Source organism: Bos grunniens, chromosome 16, assembly GCF_055505025.1.
Source record: "Bos grunniens cultivar Pamir isolate PY7600 chromosome 16, Bosgru_T2T1.0, whole genome shotgun sequence".
Lineage (NCBI taxonomy): Eukaryota > Metazoa > Chordata > Mammalia > Artiodactyla > Bovidae > Bos > Bos grunniens.
The window spans coordinates 29,220,325-29,233,733 of NC_141180.1; the positions used below are offsets into that span (position 1 = coordinate 29,220,325).

Here is a 13,409-nt window from a genome sequence, read left to right on the forward strand (position 1 = left end):
CACAGCAATCTGTTTCTCCCTCCTTTTCCTTGGCACATACTTTTTACCCCCTTATCCAGTCTCATAAAAACCAAAAAAAATAACTATTACGATCTTGGGTCTCTCCTGGGAAACTGAGGGATGGAGAGGTATCATTTTTATGTGTATTAGGCGGAGTCCAGCTAGGATAGGCTGTACAGTCAGTGTTTCTAATCAGTGTTGGAGTGACTGAGAGGCTGAGGGAGGGGCAGCCTGAGGAGAGAAGAGTGAAAATCAGACACCTGTAGCTGAGAATTGGGGTATCTTGAGAGTAAAAAGGGTGCCAATCATCTTACAATATATACTTACATCAAATCACATCATATACCTGAAACTAATATATGACATATTTCTCAACTTATAAAAAGTGAAAAAAAATACAATGAATATATATTGACCAAAAAAAAAAAGAATAGAAAGGAACTAATGAATGTATCAGGAATATACTTACTTGCGGACCAAATGAATGAGTGAGCCAGGTAGGGCTCTGAGAACTCTAAAGTGTAAGTGGCTTGCTTCAAAATACGAATTTGGAGAGGCGGGTGTGTGGGGAGAAGGGGAATCGTTATGGTGGGCTTCGGGGCTGAGGCTGTTAGGTCCTCAGGACATGTGGACCAGCTGAAGAAGTGGGATAAGGGTGAGAACAGGCAAGGGCTTCGGGACTGAAGATGAAGTTGAAAGGAGAGAGTGTTTTGGGGGTGGGGAGGAGCACCGAGGACCCGGAGTGGCCTAAAAGTTGGAGACTGGGCTGTGAGGGTGGGGAACCCTGGGCTGGTGAGGGCCAGTTGGCAGGGGTCTATGGGCAGGTCCGGGAGGGGGTCTCCATGCTGCCCAAAGCCAAGGGGCCTGGGTTTCTGGGCTGAGAGCCGGGGTCTGAGCTTTGAGGGGTCTCGACTGTGTGGATCACAATCAACTGTGGAAAATTCTGAAAGAGATGGGAATACCAGACCACCTGACCTACCTCTTGAGAAACCTGTATGCAAATCAGGAAGAAATAGTTAGAACTGGACATGGAACAACAGACTGGTTCCAAATAGGAAAAGGAGTACGTCAAGGCTGTATATCGTCACCCTGCTTATTTAACGTATATGCAGAGTACATCATGAGAAACGCTGGGCTGGAAGAAGCACAAGCTAGAATCAAGATGGCCGGGAGAAAAATCAATAACCTCAGATATGCAGATGACACCACCCTTATGGCAGAAAGTGAAGAGGAACTAAAGAGCCTCTTGATGAAAGTGAAAGAGGAGAGTGAAAAAGTTGGCTTAAAGCTCAACATTCAGAAAACTAAGGAAAAAAAAGAAAAGAAAACTAAGATCATGGCATCTGGTCCCATCACTTCATGGGAAATAGATGGGGAAACAGTGGAAACAGTGTCAGACTTTATTTTTGGGGCCTCCAAAATCACTGCAGATGGTGATTGCAGCCATGAAATTAAAAGACACTTACTCCTTGGAAGGAAAGTTATGACCAACCTAGATAGCATATTAAAAAGCAGAGACATTACTTTGCCAACAAAGGTCCATCTAGTCGAGGCTATGGTTTTTCCAGTGGTCATGTATGGATGTGAGAGTTGGAATGTGAAGAAAGCTAAGCGCTGAAGAATTGACGCTTTTGCACTGTGGTGTTGGAGAAGACTCTTGAGAGTCCCTTGGACTGCAAGGAGATCCAACCAGTCCATTCTGAAGGAGATCAGTCCTGGGTGTTCTTTGGAAGGAATGATGCTAAAGCTGAAACTCCAATGCTTTGGCCACCTCACGCGAAGAGCTGACTCATTGGAAAAGCCTCTGATGCTGGGAGGGATTGGGGGCAGGAGGAGAAGGGGACGACAGAGGATGAGATGGCTGGATGGCATCACCGACTCGATGGACATGAGTTTGGGTGAACTCCGGGAGTTTGTGATGGACAGGGAGGCCTGGCGTGCTGCGATTCATGGGGTCGCAAAGAGTCGGACACGACTGAGCGACTGAACTGAACTCAACTCAACTGGGGCTAAGGAAGGGGAGGCTACCGGTGGCCTCTGGCGGGCGGGGGAGGGGTCTCCAGGTCCCGGGGGTCCGACCGGAGGGTCCTCCCCCGGGCGGGAAGGGCCTCCAGGGTCTCTGAGGAGGGGCCGGGGCGCCTGGGCCTGGAGGCCAAGGGGGTCTCCCAGTCCCCGGTTTCCCCGGCGCGACGCGGCGCCGGCGTCCCAGCCCGACCGTCGGCCTAGGCGCCGCCCCGCCTGACATCAGTTCCTGCCGCCGCCGCCGCCGCCGCGCACAGCCTCCTTCCCCGCCGGCCGCGCTCCGGAGCCGCCGGGCCGCGGCGGAGCGAGGGGCCGGGCGAGGCGAGGGCCGGGCGGCGGGCGCCGGGCCCCGCGGCCGGCACGACGGAGCCCCCGCACGGCCGGCGGCAGCGGTTGGCGACGGCCCCGGGGCCCCGGCGCGGGAAGCGGCGGCGGCGGGGCGGCGGCGGCAGCGGCGCCATGGAGCCGCGGGAGGTGAAGGACCGGATTCTGGAGAACATCTCGCTGTCGGTGAAGAAGGTGAGTGTGGCCTGCCCGCCCCGGCCCGGGCCCCAAGGCCAACCCGGCCCGTCCGGCTCGGGCCCTCGACCCCACCCAGCGCCCCCTTCTTTCCTCGGGTCCCTCGCCGGGGTCCTTCCTGTCACCGGGGCTCAGGACACCGCCCTTCCCCTCCGCGACCCCGGGGACGAGAAGCCGCCGGGAGCCCCGGGACGATGGAGAAGAAGCCCGGGCGGCTCACGTGAGCGCCGCTGCCTCTGAGCTATTTTTACAGAACAAAGTTGAGGTCAGCGTCCTGGGAGCTTCCACATAGCCAGGCCCAGGGGCCCTGCGTCACTTAGAGGGGCTGCCACTCGCCAGGACCCCCTCCTCTGAGCGTAGTGGCAAAAAAGCTCTGGGAGGGCCCCACCTGCCGCGCATCTCTGGGCAGCATCGCTGCATCCTCCATCCGCCCTGTGCCTGCATCTCGGGGAGTCCGCAGTCAGGGTGACGGCCCGTGACAAGCAGCTTCCAGCCTTCCCAGTTCGGGGTGACATTGCCTCTGGTCCTGGGAAGTTTCTTGAATAATCTTGCCCAAGGATGGCAGTTTAGAAGAGGCTCACTTCGGAGCTTTGATTGAGAACTAAAGTACTTTGCATTTTGGACAGAGACCTATAGAACTTGGTGACACCGGTGTATGGTGCTCCCTGCAGGAGAGATCAATGTCCCAATTCCAAGTGGAGAAAAAAATATGACCTATTAAAGGCATATATTAATAACTATCTGTTTGAAGAAGTCAGCTCATCTGAGAAAGGGTCCCCATGCCAAAAGGTAGGATTCATGTTCACTTAAAACCAAACCAGAATTGACCATCATTTGAGGAATATTGTTGGAGTGTTTTCCTAATTTGACTTCCTAGTTCACCCTATAGTCTCAGAAACTGGGGTAGGTTGTGGGGGGATGATGTGAGGGGTAAAAGAAGGCTCATCAGATTGATTACTTCCAAAATGAAGAGAATTCATTAAATGAACCATTATGTTTAAATAATCATGTTCCCCTCTATCCCCACTTAAATTCCTCAAAAGCAACATAGACCAGCAATTTTACCGTTCATAAAGATCGATGTGGCTTAAAAAGAAAAGGAGATTCAAAATGTGCTCTTACTATAATGTTCCTCTAAAAGTAAAACTAAAAGCAGCATTGTAGACATCTGACAAAAGTTTTAGTTTTCCTAACTTTGCTTATGCAGTAGGGCATTGTTTTTTGCTTACTCAAGGAGTGTAGGATGAGCAAATACTTTGTCTAAAAGCAATCCATCTTTGGCAATGAAGACAAAAGAAGACAATTGACCTTTCTAATCTAATCTGGGCTGATTGTGGCTTCAGGTAGGCACCTTTCTAGTCTAATCTGGGCTGATTGTAGCTTCAGGTAGGCCACACATTTTGATTTTCAATCTCTAATTTACGAATAAATGGGGAAAGTCCGGGTAGAAGGAGGTTGGACATGTGCATCAGCATGAATCTTTTGAGAGCAGGGATCTACTCTGTAAATCAGCCTGCCACTTACGAAAGAGTTGGGTGTGTTGGCCAAGATTCTTATCATTGTATGTGCTTGGACAAGCATGACAAGAAGGTATGTCACACACTAGAAACTGGAAACTTGTCCCCAGGTACATCACAACAGGAGGCATGGCGAGTGTCATGTTTAAGAACATGGATTCTGAAGTCTGGCGGCCTGGGTTCAATCCCGCCCTGCCGATGAATAACCGTGTAACCTTAGGTAGGTTCCTTACCCTCTCTGTGCCTTGGTTTCTCATCTATAAAGCAGGGATAGAATCAGGGCTCTTGGGAGTATTTGTTGAGAGTCTGTGTGTAGAGTGTTTAGCCTGGTGCTTAACCCAGTCTTCAAAAGTTGTCTTAGTCTGTTTGGGCTGCTAAAGCAAACCACCAAAGACTGGGGGGCTTATAAAACAACATAAATTTATTTGTCATGATTCTGGAGGCTGGAAGCCTGAAAATACTGAGTCCCAGCATGATGAGGTTCTGGATTTCCCTCGTGGCTCAGATGGTAAAAAATCTGCCTGCAGTGCAGGAGACCTGGGTTCGATCCCTGGGGTCGGGAAGATCCCCTGGAGAAGGGAATGGCTACCCACTCCGGTATTCTTGCCTGGAGAATCCCATGGACAGAGGAGCCTGGCAGGAGGAGCCTTACAGTCCATGGGGGTGGCAAAGAGTCTTACATAACTGAGTGATTTATCAACAACAAAAAAATGGTGAGGGCTGTCTTTATGGCTGAAGACTGCTGACTTCTCCCTGTGCCCTCACATGATTTGGGGGGAGGGAGCTCTCCTTGGTCTCTTATAAGAGCTCTAATCCCATTCTTGAGGGCTCCACCTTCAGGACCTAATCACCTCCCAAAGGCCCCACCTCCTAACACCATCACATTGGTGGTTAGAATTTCAACATCTGAATTTGGGGAGGGGCGTACATTTGGGCAGGAGGAGAAGGGGGCGCAACAGAGGATAAGATAATTGAATAGCATCACTGACTCAATGGACATGAGTTTGAGCAAACTCCGGGAGATAGTGAAGGATGGGGAAGCCTGGTGTGCTGCAATCCCTAGCGTCACAGAGAGTCAGACACTACTAAAAAGCAAATACATTCAGTGTGTAGCATAAGTGGTCGCTTCTTCTGTTTGTTTGTGGTCAGGCAGTTCTTCACTTTTACAGGGTCTGAAGATGGCTGAAGGCCTAAGCACCTAAATATTGCTATGTATCATTTAGACTTGTTACCCATTTCCTTTGTATGTCGTGTTTCAGAAAACTATTTTGATTCTCACACATGAAGGGCATTTGGTTTTCTGAGTCAGAGTATCTGCTTCTAATAGGAATCAGTTCAGCTACAGTGGTAGGCTTTGAGGGCTCACAGTCTTGGGGTCAGATTTGACCTTGAACATCAGTCTCACCTTCATTTTTATATGTCACCATGAGAGTTGCTTTGCTTTTTCTTCCATGCTACCTCTGGTAAGATGGTCTGACCCGTCCTTTTTAAGGATGTTTCATGAATAAAATGAGGTGTGGGTTTCTGCAAAAAAAAAAAAAATCCACATGTGTAAGCTATATTTACACAGGATATTTGAGAACTTTTTATTGAAATAGAATATACCTATACTTCTAAACATACAGTTGAATGGGTTCTCACAAAGTGAGCACATCCATGTATCCAGCACCTACGGCAAGAAACAACCATAGCCATCACCCCAGAAATGATGCCCCCAAGCGCAACCACTCTCCCTAAGCAGCATTGTTGTTCAGTCACTCAGTCGTTTCCAACTCTTTGAAATGCCATGGACTGCAGTACACCAAGCTTCCCTATCCTTCACTATCTTCCAGAGTTTTCTCAAACTCATGGCCATTGAGTTGGTGATGCCATCTAACCATCTCATCCTCTGTTGCCCCCTTCTCCTCCTGCCCCCAATCTTTCCCAGTATCAGAGTCTTTTCCAGCGAGTCAGCTCTTCGTATGAGGTGGCCAAGTTATTGGAGCTTCAGCATCAGTCTTTCCAATGAATATTCAGGGTTGATTTCCTTTAGGATTGACTGGTTTGATCTCCTTGCTGTCCAAGGGACTCTCAAGAGCCTTGTTGAGTTCAACTGTTCTCACATCTAGATTTTGTGATACTGAACATGCCCTGTAACACGAGAGATGCAGTAGCTGATATGAAGGCAGGATTTGTGGGGGTAGGAGAGAACTGGAGAATTTAATAGTTGGCACAGGTAAATGACAATGATAACAATGAAAGGCACGTTCCTTATGAAACGTCTCAGGTGCAGATGATAAAGCTTGTGGTTGCCAATTTGTTAACGGCTAAAGAGAGACGTCCAAGTCAAAGGCAGTGTTAGCATTTTGAACTGGCGTGTGGTCTATTAAGTAGCATCTTCTCCAGGGGAGGGGAGGCTGTGGTTTTCATGAGAGTTTTGTTTTGTTTCTGAGGAGCATGTCTGTTGCATATGCTTGCAGTCTGAGCAAAGGTTCTGTGCTGTCGAAGGCAGTTTTTACCCTCCAACAGTTCATATATTGATTGGAGGAAGAATTTTAACCAGGTGAAGAATTAATCACCAGGAGAAGAAGCTTCAGAGAAGGCGAGCTTGTACAGAGTCTTGACAAATCAGTAGAATTCAGAGACAGAGAAGAAGTGAGCATTTAAGATAGAAAATAGTGGGCATTTAACGTCCCCAAGGATGAGATGGTTGGATGGCATCATCAACTCAATAAGCAAACTCCAGGAGATAGTGAAGGACAGGGAAGCCTGGTGTGCTGCCCTTCATGGGGTTGCAAAGAGTTGGACACAACTGAGCGACTGAACAAAAACGACAAAGTATCCCAAGGCAGCAGGAATGTCCCGGTGGTCTTCTGAGGACAATGAGGAGACATACCAGTCTCAAGAGTGCTGAGAGTTCCCTTCACTATGGCTGGAAAGTGCTTTCCGTGGAAGCTGTCCAGCATGGTGGCTCCAAGCGCAAGTTTCAGAGCACGCAGACCTCGCTTGGGGTTTGAATTAGATTTGTCACTGACTCTGTTGACCCTGGCAAATCACTGGACCTCATTTAGCCTCAGCAATCAGAACCTACTCACAGTTCTAATGAGAATTAAATTGCAGGAGACGATACACTCAGACCAAAATATCCTAGAGCACAGTATCTTGCACATAACAAGGCCTGACTAAGATATTAGCTACCGCTAGCACTGGCAAGTGTCTGTGTGAACCCTGCCGTTTTTTCTCTGGGGTAGTTTTCTAAGTCTTACACTACACTTCTGTTTCTTCACACTCACGGTTTGTCAGACTTTTTCCTCAAAGGCCAGATGGTGAATATTTTCAGCCCATGTGGTCTTTGTCGAAACTCTTCAGTTCAACTCAAAAGCAGCCACAGACAATCCATACATGTATGGGTGTGGCTGTGTTCCCCTAAGCCTTTTTTGCATATACAGGTTGCAGGCTGGATTTGGCGCAGAGCTACTATCTGTGCACAGAAATATCCTCCCTAGGGTAGACTGGGGATCATGTTCAGAGAAATTGGTGTGATGGCTGGTTCCATATAGTTAATGAAATCTGTATTGTCACTGGATTTTTGCACCATGCCAGGTTTGTGGAACCAATGCAGTCACTCCCGTAAATACTACCAGATGTCCATGTAATCCTGACTTTCAAAAACTTTTGCTGATCGCCTTCTGTCCTAAGTGCCCTTGGCCCTAAAAGGGTAGAAGCGAGCACAGCAGACAAGATCTGTGGAGTGGATATTCCAGTAGGAGGGGAGAGTGATACATTAGCAGACAAAGCAATTCAAGGGCTTTCCCGGTGGCTCAGCTGGTAAAGAATCTGCCTGCCAATGCAGGAGATGAAAGCGATGTAGTTTTGATCCCTGGGTCGGGAAGATGCCCTGGAGAAGGAAATGGCAACCCACTCCAGTATTTTTGCCTGGGGAAATCTCATGGACAGAGGTGCCTGGCAGGCTACAGTCTGTGGGGCTGCAAAGAGTCGGACCCAACATAGTGTGCATACACACAAACCAATACAAAGACCTTCTGGTTGTGATGTGGCTTGAAGGCCAGGCAGGATAAGGTGGTGAGCAGGAGGGATCTGCTGGAGGGAATGGGAGGGTCGGGGAGCAGTCAGGGAAGACTTGCCTCAAGAGGTAACATGACTTGCGGGAGGGACACTGACTGGGATGGTTGAGTGAGACCTTAGCTTAGGAAAACGAGTAGTTGTGTTTTTAAAAAACACACAAATACCTCAGAAGTGTATAAAATAAAAAGTAAGTGGCCCCAGTTCTCTACCTCCTCAGCTTCAATTTGGATCGCCTTAAACAGGGTGAATAAATGAATTTTAATGAAGTAACCCCTCTTTGAGAGAATGTTCCCGGGCTGGGACACCCTTCTCCTGCAGAGGACGGGCCAAGTCCCCACCGCCCTCACTCTGGGTGGATTGCCCCTCTGGGGTGGGCTCTGAATGGCCTTCTATTTCTGGCCAGACACACACCCTGTGCAGAGCAGGGGTCTCCCAGTTGGGGTCTGCAGATACTGGTCTTAGAGCTACAGCTGTTCAACCTCGCCTGGCCATGCAGCTGGCTCCGGTGGTGAGGCTTGTGTCATTCCTGTTTTCCACTCCTCCAGAGAGGTTAGATCTGCTTATACATTAAAAATGAGCTCGAGCATGTCATTCCCAGAGTGGGCCTGGTAGTTAGATCTATATGGGGATTACACTGACCATTCGGTTTCAATCAATAGTTTTGTTCTCTTGGCTTCATGGAAAAACCCTTAAGAGTTTGAAAATCTTAAGCATTCTGAAAACCCCTAATGACCTGAGTCACCCTGGCAAAGAGCTTAATAAAATAATAAATATCCACACACACATTTTATAAACAGAAATGCTAAGGGCTCCCCGTCCCCTGTCCAAGTCCTGAGGTCACTGGTAGCTGTCTCTCTGCTCCTGTCCTCTCTCACAGCACAGAGGCTCCCTGAAGAGGGTGGGAGGGGCCTAAGGGCCCGCAAGCAGGAACCACTTAAGTGTACCCCTGACCCCCCGAGTGACCCCACCCAGGCCCAGCATGAGACGCCAGTGAGAAGTGGTCACTGCTCTTTCTTAGCCCTGCCTGTTCACTTCACCATGGCTCTCCTTTTATAAGATGTTAGGGCTCTGTTTGAAGCCTGCTAACATTGTGGTCCTTGCCGCCCCGTCACAGGCCACCCCAGGCCCTCTCTTTCTCCGTGCCTTGGCTCTAGCATTGGGCTTGTCCAAATTGAACAGCCCTGTGTGATGACTGGAGGCCACACAGAAACAGGTCTCCATCTGGCAGCAGCAGCCCCCTTTAGTCAGGGCAGCCCCCAGCCATCTCTGTAGTCACAGTGGACACTCCGAGTGTCGGATGGAGCAGTGGCCATTCCTGTGGGTCCCCCTCAAACTCATCTAGCTAGAGTCCATTGTGGAAAGAAATTCCCAGCAAAACTGGAAGCCTGCTGCTGGCTGACGGAAATGTCAGGCCTAAAAACTAAGATTGAGTTAGGGTAGAATGGGCAAGACGTTTCAATGTGGAAAGAAAGGATCTGATATTCGGGGTGTGAGCATTGTGGGAAGAGAAAGTTGGCATTTGTAGGTGCCCGGGGGCTCTTGGGTGAGTCATTCTCACCGTTCAGGTCTTCACTGCTCATCTCTGGCATCACGATTTGCCACCATGGCAAGGAGAGTGTGGTGCCCCTGAGGCTGGGGGTGCCCTTATGTCCTAGGGGAGCAAACAGGGCTTTTCCTCCATAGATAAAAAGCTCTTCTGGGCGACCTCAATGCTGATGGAGCTGGGACCCCACAGTGCAAGGTTGGAGTGGGCGACCTTGGGCCCAGAGCTCTCTTCCCTGGGGTCTGACCTAAGGTGACCATCCCTTTCCAGCCCTGTCCTCCTCCTCACCGTGGCTTGTTTGTGGTGTGAATGTCCTAGAACTTCAGTTTGAAGCAGGAGAATAAGGACAGTTTCTGGGAGCGTCCATTTGGCTGGAGCTGAGAGGTCAGGTCATTGTTACAACCACCCAGGGTCATTGTTACCAGCAGGTCATTGTTACCAGCAGGTCACTGTTACAGGTCATACCACAGGTCACTGTTACAACCACCCAGGGTCCCGAGAGCTTCTCTGCCTTTTCAGCAAAGCAGCTGGCCCTGCACCACAGACATTCTTCCATCTTAGGTATTTGTAGTTTATCTTTTTTTCCTTTTGCTTCTAAGTATTCACAAACATTATAGAGATGTAGAAGGAAGAAAGTATTCCTTTCCTAAAGACTACCCTCCTCCTTGGGTGTCTGTACTTGAGAGCTGGAAGTAGAAGATTCTAAAAAATCCAATAATATGTAAGAACAAGGGAAGAACTAATGTAGACTTGGAATCTGCATGTAATTTTTGAAAGTAGTCAACCTCTGTTCACACTTCTACCCTTTGGGGTGTGTGTGTATCTTTTAATATAAAAATTGATTATATATTTATACTTATACTCTAATAAATCACTGTAAGTTCTTTGTTTTGGGGGGGTTGCAGACTGCTGACCTGAAGGGGAGTGAGCAGAGCAGAGGAATTGTTACACTTAATGCATTCAGTCCCCTGGATGTCCTTTAATAACCATTATGGGTTTGTAATCCATGGAGTTCTCAACACACTTCCTAACCCTATAGTTACACTTTAAGCCCCTAAAGTCTCTGACTGTTGGACTTGCCTGGTGGTCCAGTGGTTAAACATCCACCTGCCAGTGTGGGGGACATGAGTTTGATCCCTGGTCTGGGAAGATCCCACATGCTGCAGGGCAACTAAGCCCATGAGCCACAACTGCTGAGCCCAAGTGCTGCACCTGCTGAAGCCCCAGCACCCTAGAGCAGGAGACTCTGCAACAGTGAGAAGCCCGTGTACCACAAGTGCAGAGTAGCCCCTGCTGGCCACAACTAGAGAAAGCCTACACGCAGCAGTGAAGACCCAGCGCAGCCATAAATAACTAACTAAATTATTCTTTAAATGATAATAAAGTCTCTGACTGTATCACACAGACCTTGGGAGGAGGCAGGAGTGTCCTCCCAACTTAAGTCGTGGTTTAGATGGTGACTTGATGGCCATTTTCCTCAGCAACAATCTGGCTGTCTGGGTGGGGGAAGTACTGCTGAGGTCACGTTGCAGGTACAGCAGGGGAAACGGGAAGTGAAAGATGAACCCAGAGCCAGCGAAGGCTCCCAGGCTTTGAAAAACTCCTTCCTCCTCCCACCGGTGCCACACACAACCCTGAATGTGAGCACTCGGAAAACAGCAGGGTCTCCCCCAGCTTCTGCCTCCAGCGCAGCAGCACATGGATGGTGGAGAGTCCTGCATGCCCTGTGTCCTTTCAGGCCCCTGCTTGGCTTCCAGGTCTCTGGTATTTGCCCAGGGACCTCTTGGGAGGGCCTCTTGCATCTTCCTCTCCACTCTAAAGAGGGGCCTTGGGCCCTCCATCGGGGTCAACCCTGTGCTGAGTTCAGAGGCAGAACACGCAGGGTACCCAGGGACACTGGGACACTCCCTTGCCAGCACGGAGGAGCATTTAACTGCTTCTGGAAACATATTCTGTCAAATTACCCAAGAGATCTGTGCCCAACTAGGCCAGTTCCCAACTGCTGTCATTGTTCCAACACTCCAGTTCAGTTCAGTCACTCTGCCGTGTCCTACTCTCTGCAACCCCACGGACTGCAGCACACCAGGCTTCCCTGTCCATTGCCAACTCCTGGAGCTTCCTCAAACTCATGTCCATCGAGTCAGAGATGCCATCCAACCATCTCATCCTCTGTCATCCCCTTCTCCTCCTGCCTTCAATCTTTCCCAGCATCAGAGTCTTTTCCAATGAGTCAAGTCTTTGCATCAGGTGGCCAAAGTATTGGAGCTTCAGCTTAAGCATTAGTCCTTCCAATGCATATTTAGGATGGATTTCCTTAAGGATGGACTGGTTTGATCTCCTTGCTGTCCAAGGGACTCTCAAGAGTCTTCTCCAACACCACAGTTCAAAAGCATTAATTCTTTGGGGCTCAGTTTTAACATCCTGAAAGTGAAAGTCGCTCAGTCAAGTCCGACTCTTTGCCACCCTATGGACTATACAGTCCATGGAATTCTCCAGGCCAGAATACTGGAGTGGGTAGCCATTCCCTTCTCCAGGGGATCTTCCCAACCCAGGGATTGAACCCAGGTCTCCTGCATTGCAGGTGGATTCTTTACCATCTGAGCTACCAGGGAAGCCCTTAACACCCCAGAGAAAGTACAAAAAATGAAATCCATGGATAATTCAAATACCTGTTTTTTTTATTTTTTTGGCCATGCTGTGTGGCTTGTGGGATCCTAGTTCCCCAACCAGAGATCAAACGCAGGCCCCCTGCAGTGGGGGCAGAGTCCCAACTACTGGATCACCAGGGAATTCCCAAGTACCTGCTTTTTTTTTTTTTAATAATTTTATTCATTATTTCTTTTTGGCTGTACTGGGTCTTCACTGCTGCACAGGCTTTTCCCTCATTGCAGTGCGTGGGCTTCTCTCGTGGAGCGCAGGCTCCGGCGAGCGGGCTATAGTAGCTATGTCGCACGGGCTTTGTTGTTCTGCAGCATGTGGGATCTTCCCAGATCAGGGGTCAAACGTGTGTGGCAGGCAGATTCTTTACCACTGGACCACCAAGGAAGCTCCCCAGCTACCTGCTTTTCTCAGCTTTTTCCCTGCATGTCTTTGAATAGAGCTGCCAGTAAAGCAGAGAGCCTGCCAACTCTGGCAGAGGGGCTAATAAGCAGTGATTTGGGAGGTGGGAAAGAAAGCTGTATAATTAGGTATATTTAGTGGTAAATGAATGGTTAAGAAGCATTGATTTCACCCAACTTGCTTCAGGAACAATGCAGGCCCATGGTAAACAAACAACATACCCTTTATGTAGCCCTACAAATAGGGGGTGCCAGTCAGTCCTATGATGCCACCAGCCTGGGCACAAGCCTTTCCCGGGAAGGGCCGTTGGCTACAGGACTGGGTTTTTCATGCCCACTGAGAAACCAGGCCAGTCATTTCTGAATCGCAGGCTTTCTGATTGGTTCTTCTGCGGGGATGATGTCTGGGTTAACAGTCTATTATAATTGATTGTCATTTGGAAATGAGCTGTTTTCAGGCTAAGGTAGGGTGGGATCTCAGGTGAGGGATTAAATGAGGACAGTGAGTTAGAATCATTGTGGTTGCCCGGGATTGGTGGGGCAGTGGGCACCAGTGGGCCTTGGCCTCTGTTGACATTATTCTCATGTTGTCTAGGAAGGAAGCAGCTGGGACATTCCCGACATTGTCCCCCAGCTCCCAGCTCCCATTCCACAGAGCCCTGGGAGTGGCCCAGCGCCTCCTGC

General features: G+C 49.3%; 1 protein-coding gene across 7 annotated transcripts in view; it reads left to right on the plus strand.

Moving 5' to 3' along the window:
- Positions 1 to 2,257: 2,257 nt before the first annotated feature.
- PLEKHM2 (pleckstrin homology and RUN domain containing M2) overlaps positions 2,258 to 13,409 on the plus strand; it is a 39,993-nt gene continuing 28,841 nt past the window's right edge. For 2 of the 7 annotated variants that reach the window (XM_086343863.1, XM_086343858.1), the window contains exons 1-2: positions 2,418 to 2,541; positions 4,169 to 4,278. Coding sequence is in view for 2 of the 7 variants with exons in the window: in XM_086343861.1 (XP_086199987.1) it covers positions 2,482 to 2,541 (60 nt within the window). In the remaining 5 variants the exon portion in view is untranslated. Of the gene's footprint in view, positions 2,542 to 4,168; positions 4,279 to 13,409 lie in introns of all 7 variants that reach the window. The other 5 variants (XM_086343857.1, XM_086343859.1, XM_086343862.1 and 2 more) reach the window with 4 other exon arrangements.